At 41.2% G+C, this 19,715-nt stretch overlaps 2 protein-coding genes across 3 annotated transcripts in view; one reads left to right on the top strand and one right to left on the bottom strand.

Annotated features, from left to right (window-relative positions):
* C1H1orf131 (chromosome 1 C1orf131 homolog) overlaps nucleotides 1–19,715 on the top strand; it is an 846,319-nt gene that overhangs the window by 714,408 nt on the left and 112,196 nt on the right. The gene's annotated exons all lie outside the window — the stretch shown is intronic.
* SPRTN (SprT-like N-terminal domain) lies at nucleotides 2,620–19,715 on the bottom strand. 2 transcript variants are annotated; one of them, XM_050770039.1, is made up of 5 exons: nucleotides 18,971–19,715; nucleotides 17,705–17,804; nucleotides 9,734–9,862; nucleotides 6,082–6,349; nucleotides 2,620–5,034 (listed from the first exon to the last, which is right to left on the bottom strand). In XM_050770039.1, exons 1-5 carry the CDS (start codon nucleotides 19,189–19,191, stop codon nucleotides 4,286–4,288), a joined length of 1,467 nt encoding a protein of 488 aa, XP_050625996.1. In that variant the 5' UTR covers nucleotides 19,192–19,715; the 3' UTR covers nucleotides 2,620–4,285. The 2 variants fall into 2 exon arrangements, with proteins under 2 accessions (XP_050625996.1, XP_050626006.1); XM_050770049.1 differs by lacking the exon at nucleotides 9,734–9,862 and having other exon boundaries at nucleotides 18,971–19,612.

The raw sequence follows: 19,715 nt of genomic DNA, 5'->3' as shown, positions 1-19,715 counted from the left end.
GAAACCATTGGCTCACGATTAATGCAATACCAGGACAAAAAAATTAAAATACAACATAAAAAAAGCTAAGACACTGCACACACTCAGAAAGGGTCCTGGCTAGGTGCTAGTTTTGCAGGAAGGTGTATCAGTTCTTTCACTTTGACGTTCTTATTTTAAAGTCCTGTAAGCTTTAAAAAAAGTATAATCTCAGAGCTATCAGACAGTGGGACAGTGTGAAGTTTTTGTCATAGTATTTTCCTTTCCACTGTAGAATTTCCAGTTAGGATATGCATATGCATATCCATAGTCTACAAAAGCAAAATAAATTTTTTTTTTTTTCTTGAGACGGAGTCACTCTGTCGCCAGGCTGGAGTGCAGTGGTGCGATCTCAGCTCACCGCAACCTCCGCCTCCTGGGTTCAAGCAATTCTCCTGCCTTAGCCTCCCGAGTAGCTAATTTTTGTATTTTTAGTAGAGATGGGGTTTCACCATGTGGGCCAGGATGGTCTCCATGTCTTGACCTCGTGATCCGCCCGCCTCGGCCTCCTAAAGTGCTAGGATTACAGACGTGAACCGCTGCGCCCGGCCTTTTTTTTTTTTTTTTTTTTTTTTTTTTTGAGACAGAGTCTCACTCTGTCACCTAGGTTGGAGTGCAGTGGTGCAATCTCAGCTCACTGCGACGTCCACCTCCCAGGTTCAAGTGATTCTCCTGCGTCAGCCTCCTGAGTAGCTGGGATTAGAGGTGCACACCACCACACCTGGCTAATTTTTGTACTTTTAGTAAAGACGGGGTTTCATCATGTTGGCCATGCTGGTCTCGAACTCCTGATCTCAGGTGATCCACCCACCTCAGCCTCCCAAAGTACTGGGATTACAGGCGTGAGCCACCATGCCCAGCACAATTTTTTCTTTTCTTTTCTTTTTTTTTTTTTTTTTGAGACAGTTTCATTCACCCTTTTTGCCCAGGCTGGAGAGAAATGGCGTGATCTCAGCTCACCGCAACCTCCGCCTCCTAGGTTCAAGCGATTCTCCTCAGTCTCCCAAGTAGCTGGGATTACAGGTACCTGCCACCACGCCCAGCTAATTTTTTGTATTTTTAATAGAGACGGGATTTCACCATGTTGGCCAGGATGGCCTCAATCTCTTGACCTGTTGATCCGCCTGCCTCAGCCTTCCAGAGTGCTGGGATTACAGGCATGAGCCACTGCGCCCGGCCACCCAGCGAAATTTTCTAAAGTAAAAATTATTTTGGCTAGGTAACATATGACACTGATTTTAAGAAACACTGTTTCGGCAGGGCACAGTGGCTCACGCCTGTAATCCCAGCACTTTAGGAGGCCAAGGCGGGCAGATCACTTGAGGTTAGGAGTTTGAGACTAGTCTGACCAACAAGGTGAAACCCCGTCTCTACTAAAAGTACAAAAATTAGCCATGTTTGGTGGCGCTTGCCTTTAATCCTAGCTACTTGGGAGGCTGAGGCAGGAGAGTTGCCTGAACCCGGGAGGCTGAGGTTGCAGTGAGCCGAGATTGCGCCACTGCACTCCAGCCTGGTCAACAGAGCGGGGGTCCATCTCAATAAAACAAAAACCCAAAACCCACCATTTTATAAAAACAGAATCTAGACCCCATGTCCCCACAGTAGGGGGATAGCATTTAAGGACTGAGCCAGAATTACCAGCTCTGCTTTTAAGGCGGGAAGTTGACTAACAGGAAAAATCGAAACAGAAAGAAAACTATGGCTCTATTATGAATGACAGATTTGGGGGAATATCAGAATTCTTAGGGTGCAAATTTTCTCAAGTGTTTAACAGATGTAGTAAGGCTTAATTTCAAATTGAGTTCCATTTTCTCAACTGATGTATTTCCATCATTCCCTAGAACCTGACACCAACTCCTGACTTTACTACCTGTTTCTCAAACAATTGTCTCTTCCTCTCCATCCCTGCCACTACCCTTCCCCCCTTATCTATGCTGTCCCCAGAAAAATCCATCGGAAACACTTCTCACCATGTCCTCGACCGGCTTATAAGCCTTTCCAAGTCCCACCTGAATTAAGAGATGCTTATCAGCAGGTATCACACAAACCAGACATAAAGTGAGGAACATAAGGTCCCTGGCCTCAAACTTGTACTATTTGGCTAGATCTGTCCTTCTGCCATCTCTCCTTCGGCCATTTTGCCCCTCACATTTTACTCTATTCACTTGGAATAGCATACAGTTCCCTCGGAACATGCCTTTGTGTTCCTTCTTCCCTTTGAAAGGTTCTTCCCCACCCTTCTTTAAGCGGGCTAACTCGACTCACTGTACACGATTCAACTTTGGATGTTGTCTCCTCCAAGAAATATCCCCGGAGTCCTGGGCTGAGCTAATTGTCTTTCCTACAGTTTACCCACAGCACCTAGCCAAAACCCTTGCCATAGCATTTAGCAAACTGTACAGAGATTAATGTGCATTTGTCTTACTCCCCAACTAGGCTGAAAAGCTCGAGGGCATGGACCGTCTTAGCTACTTCACAGCCCCAGAACCTTGTGTGGTTTTGACTCAGGAAGCATTTAATTACACATAATTTGTTATACTCATTTAGAGAAAATGATCCTCTATGAAAATATAACTATATAAACAATACACATTTTAATAGCTATTTATAAATATTTATTAAACATTTTTAACTTAATGCTTTAAGAAGTATCAAAACTTGTGAACATCCAACCAGTCTAAAATGAAAAGGGCTGATAAGTGTTATGAATGGTGAACAACTAAAACTCTCATATATTGCTGGTAGGAGTGTAAACTGGCAGAATTTACTAAAGCAAAACAGAAATATACCCGTGACTCAGCAATTCCACTCCTGAATATATTCCCAACAGAAAAGAATGTTCTCAGCAGCATTATGTTTACCAGCCCCAAACTGGAAAAAATTCAAATGTCCATTAACATTAGAATGGATGAAGAAATTCTGGTATATTCATACAAATGCAAGAGCAATGAAAATGAACTCCTGCTACACATAAGAACAAAGATATTACTTTATAAAGTTCAAAAATAATCTGCGATGATGGGGTGAAAACAGTGGGGACCTCTGGAGGTGGTGAGGGTCATGGGTATCAACTGGGAACAGACACCTATAGGAAGCCTGTGGCAATGGAAGTGTTCTCTAACTTCAGCTGGGTAGTAGTTACACAGGTGAACACTGTAGAAGTTTACCCAGCTGTGCACTTAAGATTTGTGCACCTGTATTACAATGAAGTGAAGGAAAACTGCAATAAAAGAAAACTTGTGAACAACTGTTAGGGCTATGCCAACAGCATGTACAGCCACAAGACAAAAAGTAAACTGATAAAAGTATCTTTGTCCTTTCCCTATAACATGGAAAAGATATTTTTTTTTTAAAAAGATTACTTTAAATGCACAAATGGTATTCCTTTTATTATAATGGTTTAAACTTGGCTGAAAGTTCAAAATACTATTTCCAGATAACTTTCCACTGTTACATAAACTAGGCAACCTTGTTTTGTTTATGTTATACGTATCAGTTACTTATCAGCACAGAATTTTAACCACTCTGCTAAATTTTGAGAAAACAGCTAAACTCAATATAAAATCTGGCCTACAGAATTATAGTGGCTATTTGTTACTAAAAATATTCCAAAATAAATTTACTTATTTCCCTATGTTCCATATTCTTTAACTTAAAATCTGCTGCCACCGTTTAGTAAAAGTGGGACAAATAAAATTCTTTAAAATCTAGAAAACACAGTTCCTGTTAAGATTCTGCAAACAAAAAAATAAATAAATAATACAATTTGAGTACTCTAAAACAATATACTTTGTAGTCTAGATTGTGGTTTTGGTCAGTATGTCTGACACTATGAAGATTTACATCAGTTCAGGGAATGAGTTCTAATACTATTAATAAAGAAATAGTCAATATAACCAAATACCTGCCAGGATTCCCCATATGAGTGTTTCTAGGAAAGTATACAAATGAAAAGATAAACAGATTTTTAAAACCCTTAAGAGCAAGAAAGAACAAAAGTATCTAAAAATTATACATGACAGGCAGAACTTGGGTTACAGTATACCTAAGGCAAGAGTGAATGTAGCACCCTGAGACATAAAACATTTTCAAATTACAATCTTATATGTGGATATATAAAATAGGACATTTTGTATTGGTTATATGAACTGGATTATAACCTACAAATCTCAGTATTAACCAGAACTTCCTGACTGGCTGACAGAGCACATTAGTGAGGTAATACAGGTGGTATTTGAGATTTTGAAACCTTTTTCAAAGACTTTCTTCAGCTTTTGACTTTGATGCTGTCACCTTCTAGGCACCAGTCCAAGTGCTCATTAATCTGAGACTCCAAAACTTCATTCTGACAAACTGGGCAATTAACCATTTTGCTCTGGCTGGATGAACTGCTGGAATTCTGAGTTGTAGTTGTAGGATATGAACTGTACTTTGGATCATTACCACTGCTTTCTATTTGTTCTTTCTTGATAAAAAAATTGTCAAAAACAGTCTTATCTTCTAGCCGAGGTCGTTTATTTGGGAATGTATCTTCAGACCCACTCACATCCCAGGATGGCGTCACAGATGTTGATTCCATTACTTTTGAAGAATTTCTTAAGGATATCTTAGAAGATGAAACCCTTCTTTGAGAACTAGAAGATACTGAGTTTTTAGGGATGTTGCCAACTGTTTCACTTTTCCTTGGAGATCCATTCACACCTCTGAAAGCCTTTTGGTTGGCAACTGATACTCTAGGAAAGTAGTTGCTTAGAACATTTTGGTGACTGTTATTAACAGCAGGGGAGACCAGATGAGAATTTTTACTTGAACCATTCTGTTCAAATTTCACCTTGATTTTAGAATTAGGTCTTACAGCATTTGCTGAATGGTTTTGATTTAAAAGATCTTGCGTTTTATTAATGGCATGTGAAGTGATCAATTTCCCAGGTGAAGGTAAATTGCTTGCTTCTCCTAGAACATATCCTTTCCCACTAAAAGGGATTACTAGCTGGGCCTCACCTCTGTTGGGTTTATCTGCAAAAAAAGCAAAGAAGTGTAAGTGCCTCAACTCAAAAGAAATACAGTAACAAACATTAAACTAATGTACAGTTTTCTCAAAATGAAGAAATAATATTTTATTCTATCTTACATCCATATAATCCTATTAATGAGAGGACAATCTTCAGAATTCAGAGTTCTGATATTGAGAGAATATAAACGATAAAAAAAAAAATTCTCTCATACTTAAATAAAAAATGTTATGCCAAAGACCAGTAACAAGGCAACATTTACCTTGAAAATGACTTAGTCCTTAATGTGTAATTCCAGGAGGGAAAATCTGCTGCCTCATTCTTATCTTTCCTTCTACTTATGAAAATGAAGATACGGTCTTTCCACATCACTTCATCTATAGCTCCTTCACTCAATAATTAAAGATTTGGGAAATATAGCCTATGTTCTTGGGTTCTACCACATCAAATCAACAACTTCCGAAGGGAAGAAGCATCTTCAGTAACTCTGAACTTCACAGGAAAAGGGTAAATCTTGAAGATGAAGTACTTGCAAATATATGTCATATCCTTTTCCCATTCTTTGAATGAACATACATACATCAATAGAAGTCACTTGGATAGAATCCAACTGATAGGAAGGGGTGTAGTTAGGACGTATATTCCGGGCATTGTTACTTGAATTATTGTTTTTATTTTGACAATCTTTTTGCCTTCTGTTTCCTAATAACTCAGTGAGTCAAGATAGGGAAAGGAACTTTACCTCAAATATTATCAGAGATTGAGTTTTGTTTCTTTGAATTAAAAGAAACTGAAAAAAGTTAAAATAAAAATAAAAATTGAAATATCAGTGGAAACTATTCCTACTTTTACTTACTTCTGTACAAAGTCTATTTTCCTACCATCATTTCATGGACGATGGGATTTTTTCCTTAAGTCTACACTTGAAGACTTAGTCTACACCAGAAACAATCCTTAAGCTTATCTTAATACCAGTTCTCTGAAGGACAGTATTGTCTTTACATCGTAGCTATGGTCACGTAAAAGTCAGAAGGAATGCACACGAAGGTACCTTTATTCTCTGCGGCTGATACTGGTTGCTTTCCTAGTTTTGTCTTTCCTTTGCCTTTTTTTGAGTAATTCTCTGGTTCCTTGATTTTCATGTAAGTGCCTCCACAGGTTTTCTGGTGCTCAGCCCACCAATAGTCATGAGCAGAGGGTTCCCTGTTAGTAGCTCTTTTGACATAGCCGTAATAGGGCGGCCTGTGCTGGCACGGTCCATCGCAGCGCCACCAGTGTCGCCGATATTCATCCACCTCATCGTGAAAAGTATGGTAGACCTGAGGGGAGAGAGAATTTTTTGTATTCAATAAGCAAGTTAACAACTGCAAGAAAACGATGTACATAAGCAGTCTTTTTTTTTTTTTTTTTTTTTTTTTTTTTAATTTTTGAAACTTTGTTTCCCAGAGCTTTCTGAAGAGTTCTATTTTGGGAAAGAAAGCAACTATATTTAGTTTCTGTTCAAAAGTTGATTTTAATGGGAAATGGCAGCAGTTAATACTTCATAAACTGTGTAAAGATAGACGCATGCGGGATCAGACGACAAAAAATCTTTTAAAAACAAAACCACAGAAAATCTTCATGAATGCTAACAGTTTCAGAAATCAAATCTGTAAATGATCAAAAATTAGGATAAAGATTTTATATAATACCGTACTAAAATAAGAATCATTCCCACTGCTAAATTGAAATTTTCCCTATAAGTAACAATAGGAAAAGGGTTCTAAAGGACTAAACTACTCCCTATAAATGCCTGACCCTAACAACACAAGTATCTTACCCAGAGAAGCTTCTGCTAAGCTCACTCTCCACATTCTCAAAGTTCTTTGCTTATGTCTCTGTAATAAGCCTTATGGGGTACCATTCTATCTGTTTATAAATATTTCTCTTACCAGACTGAAAAGTTCTCCAGGATCTGAATGTTTTAATTTTTTGTGTCCCTAATGGCTAATATAGTGCTTTTTGTACCAGGAAGGTGCTCAGTCAGAAAAGCAGCATTCATTGAATCAAATAAAATTCTCTGAAGTGTGCTTTTCAGGCCTTAAGTAGGATGCCTTCTTTTTTCACCCTCTAGACAAAAATCCTATTTAGAATCCAAGCAGAAAACAGGTAAGGGAAAAGATCTGACTGAAAAGGGGGTCAGCCCTCCCAGCACGGTAGCACAGAGGACTACAGAGCACCATTTGAAATGACTCCTAAATGACTATGGGTACTTTATTCTTCTGCCTTCTCAGTGGAACTCTGTGTAAGAGTAAGAAGCATCTGTATATAAGATTTTGGTTTTTTACCAAAGACATTTAGCTTTCTAATAAATTCTCCTTGTGGGAAAGAATGTTAAGCTTTCTATAACTCTATAGTTTTAAACTCACTATTGCTCCATCCTAAGCAAAAAATTTCTACTACTCAAGCATGCAAAGAATGCACATTATATTAAATGCAGAAGGGACTGAAGGACATAGGTTTTAAGGCAAAGAAGCATGGGAAACCCCGCACTCTATTATGTTCAGAACTCTTGACTTAATTCATTCCCAAAAAAGACAGGGAAATGGATCTGTTTTGTTTGTCTTGTGACATGGACTAGCTCTGTTTGCCCAGGCTGGAGTGAGGTGGCATGATCTTGGCTCACTGCAACCTCCGCCTCCCAGGCTCAAGTGATCCTTCTATCTCTGTCTCCCGAGTAGCCGCGACTACAGGCATGAGCTACCACGCCTGGCTAATTTTTTTATTTTTTTGTGGAAACAAGTCTCACTATATTGCCCAGGCTGATCTCAAACTCCTGGGCTCAAGTGATCCTCCCACTTCGGCCTCCCAAAGTGCTGGGATTACAGGTGTGAGCCACCACACCCAGCCTGGATCTGTTTTGCTTCCAATTCCTGTAACTCCTAAAGCATGGGAATGTGACTTTTAACAATGTAGTCACTAAAATAAAATTACTCTACAATGTAGGTATCCTGTGGAGTTCCTTATAACAGGATGTAACCTGTAAAAGCAAGGAGTGTTCACTCCTTAAAACGTCTCCTAAATAAAAACACACAGATATCTAAGATAAAAGAACAGATACTCTTCCAACTGAACAATGGGATGTATACAAGGGCTTTGCTTATAGTATAAGTTCTGGTTAAGAAACTAAATGTATTTTATACAAGCAACTCTATAATTCTCTTGCTAACCTGGATTTTATGTCTGATTTTTTAAAAACTGCAAGACACTTTCCTAATGTTGAAGTAACTAAGAATTAAATGAGGTCTTTAGAAAATTAAAACTGATAGCTAGAAAACAGTAATACATGGAGAGGCCAGGCATGGTACCTCATGTATATAATCCCACCACTTTGGGAGGCTGAGATGGGAGAATCATTTGAACCCATGAGTTCAAGATCAGCCTGGGCAACATGGTGAGACCCTGTCTCTAAAAAAAAAAAAATTTTTTTTTAAATTAGCTTGACATTGTGGCACACATCTGTAGCCCCAGCTACTCAGGAGGCTGAGGTGGGAGGATCACTTAAGCCCAGGAGGTTGAGTCTGCAGTGGGCTATGAATGCCCCACTGCATCCAGCCTAGGCAACAGAGCAAGACCCTATCTTAAAAATAAATAAATAAATAAACAAACAAAACATGGCGGTTGAGCACTGTTCATTTTCTATCACACTGGATTTTGTTGCCTTTTAAAGGAAGGAAATACCCAAACATAAGAAAGAATTTAATCTATCCTATTAATATTCAATTCAGTATTTGTCAAGTCCATGTAAGGACAGTACCTTATACACCTTATACAGATGTATTATAAAGATGGGCAAGACCTACCCTGTGTTCAAAAGTATGAAAGTAGCATAAAAAATTGTAATAGCTTAAATATCTGTTGAGGATTCAAAAGAGGGAGAAATGAGATGCCACTGGAATGATGAAAAGCATTCGGACAAAAAACAGAGCAGGGGCACGCCTTAGGGAAGCTGCGCAGGGAGGTCAAAAGTGCAGTTAAAGAAAGAGGACACAGGCAGCAGAGTTGGAGGCAGTAAAAAAGGAACAAGGTTATTTAATAAAACGAATACAATTAAACTAATATTTAATTAGTGTCAGATTGGCTAAAATGTTTAGACGTGCTTTCTCCTTTAATCCTTTCTCCTCACAAGGATCCAACAGGCAGGTATTGTTATTACTCTCATTTGCCATGGGTATAAAATGAGGCATAGAAAAGTTAGTAATTGGAGGAGCCAGGATTTGAATCCAAGCAGCCTGACGCCTCCAGCTTTTTGAACCTTAGGCTTTGCCATCTCCTACAATGCCATACAGAGATATGAATCGAAGAATTCTGATGAGGGAATAACATCTGCAATGGTAGCAGGATATAGGATGGACTAAAGAAGACAATAATAAGGAAACAAAGTTAAGAGATCATTATGATTCCAGAAGAGAGGTACTGCAGGCCTGAGTTACCTACGTGTAAAATGTTGACCCCGAAGAGGTCAGAGGCCTCGGGGATATCACTGGCTCTGCTGCCATTCTACCATGTGGTCCCAGACAAGCCAATTCGCTTCTCTAGGCCTCTCGTTCGCTGTGGAAAATCCTCAAAGATATTCGTTTCTACCTAGTTCTCTACTTCCAATTAAATCTCAGGAGTTACTGAATAAACTACTAAATATCATAAATACATATGGCTTTCTGTACCGTTATATTGGCTCCAGTCAGGCTGTTGATGCGATGCATATGTTTACAAAATTCTGGACCATGCCCTTCTCGGTCTTTGTCATTATTAGTGACAAATAAATAGGCATGTATCATTTCATGCAGGAGGGTCTGGAACATAAAATAATCAAATTATTTTAAGAGTTTGTATGACACTTCGGAAAATATACATTTTCTTATTCTATCTGGAGTCTTTTCTGTATCACAGCTTCCTTCAGAACTGATAAAACTCATTCTAGGCCGGGTGCAGTGGCTCACACCTGTAATCCCAACACTTTGGGAGGCAAAGGTGGGAGGATCGCTGGATCCCAGTGGTTCGAGACCAGCCTGGGCAACATGGCGAAACCCTGTCTCTACAAAAAAAAATACAAAAATTAGTCAGGTGTGGTGGTGCGTGCCTGTAGTCCCCGCTACACTCAGGAGGCTAAGGTGGGAAGATCCTCTGAGCCTGGGGAGGTTGAGGCTGCAGTGAGCTGTGACTGTGCCACTACACTCCAGCCAGGGTGACAGAATGAGACACTGTCTCACAAAAACAAAACAACAACAACAAAAAACCCACCTCATTCTATAAAAATTATATAAGCACACATTCACAAAACATCACATACGAGTTGGGGATCCCAACTCTGAAAATCCAAAATGCTCCAAAATCAGAAACTTTTGAGCACCAACATGACACTCAAAAGGAAATGCTCATTGGAGCATTGCAGATTTTCAGATTTGGGATGCTCCACCTGTAAGAATAACACAAATATTCCAAAATCCAAAATAAATATGAAATCCAAGACACTTCTAGTCCCAAGCATTTTGGAGAAGGGGTACTCAAATTTGTGTAATATCTGAAGCTCTGAAAATCACAGGTTAAGAACTCCCTGTTCTAGGGAGACCTTTTTAACTATAAATCAAAATCCAGAAAAATCAATGAATTCAACTACCTAAAAACTTTAAAATTCTTTTTTTTTTTTTTTTTTGAACAGGGTCTTACTCTGTCACCCAGGCTAGAGTGCAGTGGCTCAATCTCTGCTCACTGCAACTTCTGCCTCCCAGGTCCAAGTGATTCTCATGCCTCAGGCTCCTGAGTAGCTGGCACTACAGGCGTCCCCCACCATGCCTGGCTAATTTTTGTATTTTAGCAGAGACAGGGTTTGGCCATGTTGGCCAAGCTGGTCTTAAACTCCTGACCTCAAGCAATCTGCCCGCCTCAGCCTCCCAAAGTGCTGGGATTATAGGGGGCAGCCACTGCACCCAGACAAAACTTTAAAATTCTATAGGAAAAAAACACCAAGTAAAAAGATAAACTCAGAAAAATATATGTATAACTCTTACCACAGGCTATTCCTAATAGACAAGGAACTCCTAATGTCAACAGGAAAATGACAACCCAATTTCAAAATGGGCAAAGACCATGGAGCTCACAGAAGTAGCATAAATGACCCAGACACAAACGAAAAAATGCCCAGCTTCTGGCTCACGAGGTCAGGAGATTGAAACCGTCCTGCTCAACATGGTGAAACCCTGTCTCTACTAAAATACAAAAAAAAAATACAAAAAAAAATTAGCCGGGCATACTTGCGCCAGCCTGTAGTCTGAGCTGCTCGGGAGGCTGAGGCAGGGGAATCGCTTAAACCCGGGAGGCGGAGGTTGCAGTGAGCCGAGATCGCACCACTGCACTCCAGCCTGGGTGACAGTGAGACTCCGTCTCCAAAAAAAAAAAAAAGAAAAAGAAAAGAAAAGAAAAAATGCCCAACTTTATTTATAAAAAGAGAAATGCGAATTAACACTACACTAGGATGGTCAGGCGTAGTGGCTCATGCCTATAATCCCAGCACTTTGGGAGGCTGAGGTGGGAGGATTGCTTGAGGCCACGAGTTCAAAACCAGCCTGGTCAACATAATGAGACCTTGTCTCTACAGAAAAATTATAGTGAGACCTTGTCTCTACAAAAAAATTAAAATAAAACAATTAGCTGTGCACCTGTAGTTCTAGCTACTCAGGAGGCTGAGATGGGGGGATCGCTTGAGGCCAGGAATTCAAGGTTGCAGTGACGTATGATTACCTCCAGCCTAGACAACCCAGCAAGACCCTGTCTCAAAAAACAAAAAAAACCCCCAAAACCCAACACTACACTAGGATGTTATTTATTGCTTATCAAGATTGGTAAAACTCCTAAAGTTTGACACCATTAGTAAAGCCAAGGGAAAATAAACATTCCTATATATTGCTGGTGGGAGTGCAATTCTCCTATGGAAAATTTGGTAGCATCTAACAAAATTACAAATGCATTTGTTTTCTCAGAGAGCAATACCTAGACTAGCATGCACGGTCATACGTACAAGGTGTATTCACTGTGACACTGCTTATAATAGCGAAAGATTAGAAATAACTCCAGTGTTTTGTACATCCATATAATGGAATTCTATGCAGCCATAAAAAAGAATGAGAAGGATCTATGTGAAATGGTTTGGAGAAAGCTATAGAGTGTATTAATTAAATTAATTAAAAAGACAGGGGGCCGGGCACGGTGGCTCACGCCTGCAATCCCAGCACTTTGGAAGGCCAAGGCAGGTGGATCACCTGAGGTCAGGAGTTCAAGACCAGCCTGGTCAACATGGTAAAACCCCATCTCTACTAAATACACAAAAATTATCCAGGCGTGGTGACAGGTGCCTGTAATCCCAGCTACTTGGGAGGCTGAGGCAGAGGCAGGAGAATCGCCTGAACCTGGAAGGCAGAGGTTGTGGTGAGCCGAGATCACGACACTGCATTCCAGTCTGGGCAGTAAGAGTGAAACTTCGTCTCAAAAAAGTAAAAAAAAGAAAAAAAAGAAAAAGACAAAGTACAGAAGACTATACATAGTATTCTGTGTAAGAAAAATTTCGTGTGGTGGTGAGGAGGAATAAAAATGGATAGAAATATTTGCAAAACAGAAAAATGAAAGAGTAAAAAGAAACTAACGGTTCCTACAGCAAGTAAGGAGTTCAAGATAGAGGAGGACATTGAACAAGACATCTCTGTATATAGCTTTCTACAGTTTTTGGGTTTTGATTCAGAAATCATGAAAACTTTAAAACAAGCACTAAAACCTACTGCTCATTCCACACCAAAGATGCACAAGTTTCTGTGCAAAATTAACAAAAGCATTTAAGGTTGCTGGGGTTTTTGCTCTAAAAAATACAAATAATTTTTTTAAGCAAAAATCATAAAGATCTTCAAAGACATACCTTTTTCATGATCCTCCATAACTTTTTTAAAAAAGAATTTCCATCAGAAGAACTAGATTGTCATTAATGAATTTTAGTCTTACAAAATTATGCTGAACAGAAAAATGAGAGAATCAAACATTTTAACTTGGTCATTCATATATCCCTCTAAAAATTATCAACTGTTTAATCTCTTAAAAGGAACTTTACTTATTCATCTTATTATTTCTCAGAGACAGGGTCTCACTTTTTCACACAGACTGGAGTGCAGTGGCATGGTTATATTTCACTGCAGCCTCAAATTCCTGGCATCAAGTGATCCTTCTGTCTCAGCCTCCTGAGTAGCTGGGATTACAGGCGCATGCCACCACATCCGGCTAATTTTTTTCAAGATGGTGACAAGGTCTCACCATCTTGCCCAGACACGTTTCCAACTCCTGGGCTCAAGCAATCCATCTGTCTTGGCCTGGGATTACACGCATGAGCCACTGTGCCCAGCCAGAACTTTATTTTTCAAGTAAATGCCACTCAACGAAGAAGATTTAAATTCAAGAAAGGTACTGCAAAAGTTTCTCAACATTCTAAATTAGAGTAATGATAAAGAACTATTCTCACAAAGGAGAAACAAATTTAGGTTCCTGATTTTGGGTTCAATTTAACTAAACATTAAAAACATCTTGAAAATGGTACTGAACTTTTTTCTGTATCTATCATTTTCCACGTTTAGTTTTAATTCAAGGATCTATACAACACAGTCCCAAAATACCTGTTTTCCACGACTGTTCTATCCGATCAAAATGAACCACCTCTAGTCCTAAATATGCCCCCAGTTGTCTGAACTCATTTTTGTTCACATTATTCCCACTCTTTCTGCCAAGAGTAGCCTCCTGTCCTATCTCTGCTTGTCAAAAGTACAATTCGTCCTCTAATGCTCACCTCTCCACGTTTTAATCAGCAGGAGTGACGAGCTGAATGGTAAAGGGGACAGAACAAGAGCCTTGGAGTCAGGGATACTGGAACCTAAACCCACGATCACATGCATGAGACCTGGGACAGGTTCCAAGTGGCTCCTCATCCCTAAAATGGGGTATCCTCATTTTGCATGGCTGTGGTAAACGCTACGTTCAGGTCAAAGTCTGACACACAATAAGCGCTCAATAGCGAGCAGTAGGAGTGGTGATGGCAGTAATAAAATGTACAGTTATACAGCGTTTCTTGACCTCCTCAACCAGATAAAGTCTGTTCCTTTTCTGAACTCCCTTCACTATGACTTAGTTAACTACAGTTGTGCCTCACTTGACAGGGATATGTTCTGAAAAATCCATTGTTAGGAGATTTTGTCATTGTGCAAACATCTTAAGGGTGCACTTACACAAACCTAGATGGTATAGCCTATAAACACCTAGGCTATAGAGTACAGCCTGCTGCTCCTAGGAAACAAACCTGTACAGGATGTTACTGTACTGAATGCTGTAGGCAAGTGCAACACAATGGTAAGTATTTGTGCAACTAAATATAAAGAAGATAAATGGTACAATAAAAATATGGTCTTGGCCGGGCGCAGTGGCTCATGCCTGTAATCCCAGCACTTTGGGAGGCCGAGGCGGACGGATCATAAGGTCAGGAGATCGAGACCATCCTGGCTAACATGGTGAAACCCCGTCTCTACTAAAAAAAATACAAAAAATTAGCCGAGCGTGGTGGCAGGCGCCTGTAGTCCCAGCTACTCGGGAGGCTGAGGCAGGAGAATGGCATGAACCCGGGAGGCAGAGCTTGCAGTGAGCCAAGATACGCCACTGCACTCCAGCCCGGGCAACAGAGGGAGATGCCGTCTCTAAAAAAAAAAAAAAAAATATATATATATATATATATATATGGTCTTGGCTGGGCACAGTGACTCACACCTGTAATCCCAGCACTTTGGGAGGCTGAGGCAGGAGGATCACCTGGGGTCAGGAGTTCAAGACCAGCCTGGCCAACATGGTGAAACCCCACCTCTACTAAAAATACAAAAAGTAGCCGGGTGTGGTGGCACACACCTGTAATCCCAGCTACTTGGGAGGCTGAGGTAGAAGGATCTCTTGAACCAGGGAGGCAGAGGCTGCAGGGAGCCGAGATCATGTCATTGCACTCCAGCCTGGGCAACAAGACCAAAACTCCATCTCAAAAAACAAAAATAAAAATAAATAAATAAATAAATATATGGTCTTATAATCTTATGGGACCACTGTTATACATGGGGTCCATCATTGACTAAAATGTCATTTTGTAACTTTCTGCCAATAGGAAACGCTCACTTGATACCATTATACATTCCCCATTCTCTTCCCACCCACTACTTAAAACCATTTTTTTTCATGTGTTTATGTAATCATTTACCCAATACATATTCATTAAGCAACTCTTCCAGTTAGGGCTCCTTGTAAGCCTGATTTGGTTAATTATGCTGTTCAACTTTTTAAAATGTGTATTACTTTTTTCTGCTTATTCATTGGGTTACTAAGAAGGTTGTGTTAACATTCTGCAAGTATGAGGCTGGGTATCGTGGCTCACACCTGAATCCCACCACTTTGGGAGGCTGAGGCAGGAGGATTGCTTGGGCCTGGGAGGTTGAGGCTGTAGTGAGACAGGGTCTTGCTCTGTCACCTAGACTGTACTGCCGTGGTGTGATCTCAGCTCACTGTAACCTCCGCCTCCCAGGTTCAAGCGACTCTTGTGCGTCAGCCTCCTGAGTAGCTGGGACTACAGGTGTGTGTCACCACACCCAGCTAATTTTTTGTATTTTTAGTAGAGATAGGGTTTCACCATGTTGGTCAGGCTGGTCTCAAACTCCTGGCCTCAAGTGATCCACCTGTCTCAGCTTCCCAAAGTGCTGGGATTACAAGCATGAGCCACTGCGCCCAGCCTGATTGTAGATTCTTTTTGCTTCTGCTAACTTATGCCTCATAAAATTTAAAGCTACGTTATTACTTTTAGGGACATTATGTATTGCTGTTTAATAGATTGTTTTATTATTATAAAATATCCCACTTTTCCTCTAGTAAAACTTCTTCCCTTGAAGTCTTCAGTCTGATACTAATACTGGTTGAACATCCCTAATTTGACAATCCAAAATCTGAAATGCTCCAAAATCCAAAACTTTTTGAGCACTTACAAGATGCTTAAAGGCTATGTTCTAAGGAAATGCACACTAAAGCCATTTCAGATTTGGGACTTTTGGATTAGGAAAGCTCAACCAGTAAGTATAGTGCAAATATTCCAAATTAAAAAAAAAAAATCTGAAATCTGAAACACTTCTGGTCCCAAACACTTTGGATAATGAGTACTCAACCTTATAGCCACAATAGTTTTCTGCTGTTAAGTGTTTGGATGATTACTTTTCCTCATCCTTTTAATATAAGTGTGTCTTTACTGTAAGCATGCCATTCCATGTATTTAATGGAGTGTTTAGTCCACTGACATTTAATTATTGATACTTTGTTTACACCTACCTTTCTCTTTGTATCATCTGAGCTTTGTTCTTTTTCATTCATCAAGTATTTCTACTGTACCATTTTACATTTAGTAGCTATTTTTTAAACAAATTGTGGTAAAAAAAATTAACAAAATTCCCCATCGTACCCATTTTTATGTGTACAGTTCGGTGTTGAGTATATTCACATTGTCATGTAATCCACTGCCTTTTATTATCCTTAAAAACAGCATCTCTCATCTCCAAGCATGTTTTAATATGTTTCCCACCCCATGCTGAGAAACTACCACCCTGCTCTTTTGTACAGATTTTTTGTTTTTTTGGGTTTTTTTGAGACGGAATTTCGCTCTTATTGCCCAGGCTGGAGTGCAATCGCGCAGTCTCAGCTCACTGCAACCACCACCTCCTGGGTTCAAGAGATCCTCCTGCCTCAGCTCCCACTGCTCCATTCTGCTAGCAGAAGTACCAGCTCTAAATGTGAAGCGTGCACTCACACTGGTTTCTGCTGCCAGCTCGGCTAGGTGTCCTGAGCACACAGCAGTGTGGCAGCCCAACTGAGGAGAATGAAAATTTGTGTTTCTCAACAGGAAGATGTGGATCCTGTTTTCTCTGCTTCTAAATACATAACTTAAGCCAGTTACTTCACCTTTCTGAACCTTAATTTCTTTACTCATAAAAATGAAAATAGCAACACATGAACATAAACAGGGCTGTTGTACAATCAAAGCAGATAATATACCTAGAAGCCTTTTTTTTTTTTTTTTTTTTAAGATGGAGTCTGGCTCTGTAGCCCAGGCTGGAGTGCAGTGGTGCAATCTCGGCTCACTGCAAGCTCCGCCTCCCAGGTTCACACCATTCTCCTGCCTCAGCCTCCCGAGTAGCTGAGACTACAGGCGCCCGCCACCACGCTCGGCTTTTTTTTTTTTTTTTTTTTTTTTTTTTTTTTTTTTAGTAGAGACGGGGTTTCACCGTGTTGGTCAGGATGTTCTCGATCTTCCGATCTCGATCTTCCGACCTCGTGATCCACCCGCATCGGCCTCCCAAAGTGCTGGGATTACAAACGTGAGCCACCGCACCCGGCCTCTAGAAGCCTTTTTTTTCCCACTATGAAGCACTATAAAAAACATAAGGTGTTCATTATTATTTGCCCCATAATTCAAGTTTGCACTGAGGGCAAAGAGACTTTTTAAAAGATACATACAGGTGAATTCACAGCAGTCTAAATCAATGACAAGCATTTGTAAATTACTGAGCTAGGAAGCAAGTTTACATGAAAAATACCTCTACAAGATCCTTTCTTGGTCTCAACTTTAAAAGGGGTTCGCTGAGACGGATGGAACACATTCCACCCTTCCCTTCATAGCTGCATATCCCAGCACACCTAGAAAACAATCACCATAAAAATGTGTTACATTGACCAAATACGCCCAAGTCCTTACACATTCTTGGGTAATGCACACTAAGAGAACTCATTTGGCAGATGGCTTTCTTGAGAGTATACCCCCTTGGTTAGCAGATACTTGCATTTCACCCAATTAATTAGTTACAGCCCCCGGGGGCGCCTCCCGCGATGGCTCCCCGGCCAGGCGAGGAAGGAAAGCAGCGCCCTCTCACCACCCTGCTTGAGAAGGTGGAAGGCTGCAGGCACCTGATAGAGACGCCAGGACAGTACCTGGTGTACAACGGGGACCTAGTGGAATACGATGCGGACCACATGGCCCAACTGCAGCTTCCCTTGCCCTAGCTAGGCTGCAACAGCTCGAAGGCAATCCCATTCTGCTACTCCCAGTCTCCTTACGACAAATCACAGTTTGGTGTTATTAACAAGCAGGTATCTCCAATAGTGTATCTCCAAAATGATAACAGACGCCTGTATAAAGGAGATTGGTACTTTAAACACAATTTAATATGATATCTTAATTTGTTTGTAGGTTGTTTTCTGTCAACTCAAAAACAAGCATGCTGGTGGTATACAACTGTATCTTAAACTTCACCCTATTCACGTGCAGGAGTAGATTATTATTTCAAATAAGGATTTCTCAAATTTAGCATGTAGAAAAAGAATCGTTTTAAAAGCATCACTGAAGATCCCCACTGCAACACACGAGCTCACTAAAGTGGGTTCCTAACGGGAAAGAGAGGAGGGGAACGCACATCCTTTGGAGGTTACTCTGCGTCCTCAGCACTTTCTTAGGGGCAGATTTGGTTGCTTTTCCCTTCAGGGTCCTACAGCACTATCATAAGGCAAATCAGGAACTTGTTATTTTCAAGTTTAGTGAGATTCAAACACAAATCTCTTTTCTCGTTATGGCCCTGAGTCCAACCGTGGCGGTGGGGTCTACACAGCTTTCTTATTTTTCGAGTGGGAGAAAAGGTAAGAAAAAGAGAAATACGCCAAGGCAGGAATTGCCAGGTCCAAAACCAGACTCCCCCCTCATTTAATGCCCCCTGGGACCGTCGGACCAGAGAAAGGAGAGAAGACCAGGACCGGGGGCTGCAGGAGAACTGCCAGTCCTGCCTCTTTCCCCAGCGGGGCTCGGAACTCACAGGGTCATTCGCACGCTCCACTTCACCTCGACGGCCTCCAGCTGGCCCCAGAAGAACTGGTCGTTAAACTGAACAAACAGGGCCTGCAAGTCCGGTGTGGGGTCCACCAACTCCCACGACGCGTCCACTAGCGACAGGGACTCCTGGGCCTGATCGCGCTCCGCCTCCTGCAAGTTCCACTCCTCCTGAAGCCGCAGGGCCAACATCAGGTCATCGTCCATCGTTGCCAGGATCACAGGCGGGATCCGCCGGTGTCAGGCTGGCTCCGAGTTAGGCTGCGACCCCAAGCCGCCTAGCGGAGGACCAGGACTAGCTCCTAGGAGATACCGGCTCTCGAGACGGCCAGTCAATCCCGCGAGAGTTCGCGGAAACTCGCTTGAGAAAGAGAACGTGAACGAGAACGGCGCTTACCCCAAACGCCGAAGCCAAGATTCTAGGGCTTTAAAACAAGCAGTCAGCACGACACCTCCTAGTGGGCGCAGAACCTGGGCTCACAGGGCACCGGCCCTACGAAGCTTTCAGGAAGCTAGTTCCAGCCTTTACTCTTTGCCGGTTATTTCAAACCTCAACGTCACGCTCGGTTCATGCGCAGTACCCAAATTGCTCTCGGCCTCTCCACTCACTTCCGCACTAGCTCCTCCGGCGCATGCGCCTTAACTGATGGCATTCCTGCGCAGGCGCAATGTCTGCGCCTGGCCCCTTGCGCAGGCGCAGTGTCTGACGCTCAGACCCGGCGCAGGCGCAC

This window comes from Macaca thibetana, chromosome 1 (assembly GCF_024542745.1).
Source record: "Macaca thibetana thibetana isolate TM-01 chromosome 1, ASM2454274v1, whole genome shotgun sequence".
In the NCBI taxonomy this organism is placed as follows: Eukaryota; Metazoa; Chordata; class Mammalia; order Primates; family Cercopithecidae; genus Macaca; species Macaca thibetana.
The sequence above is the reverse complement of the archived record's forward strand: the minus strand, read 5'-3'. Positions and strand labels throughout refer to the sequence as shown.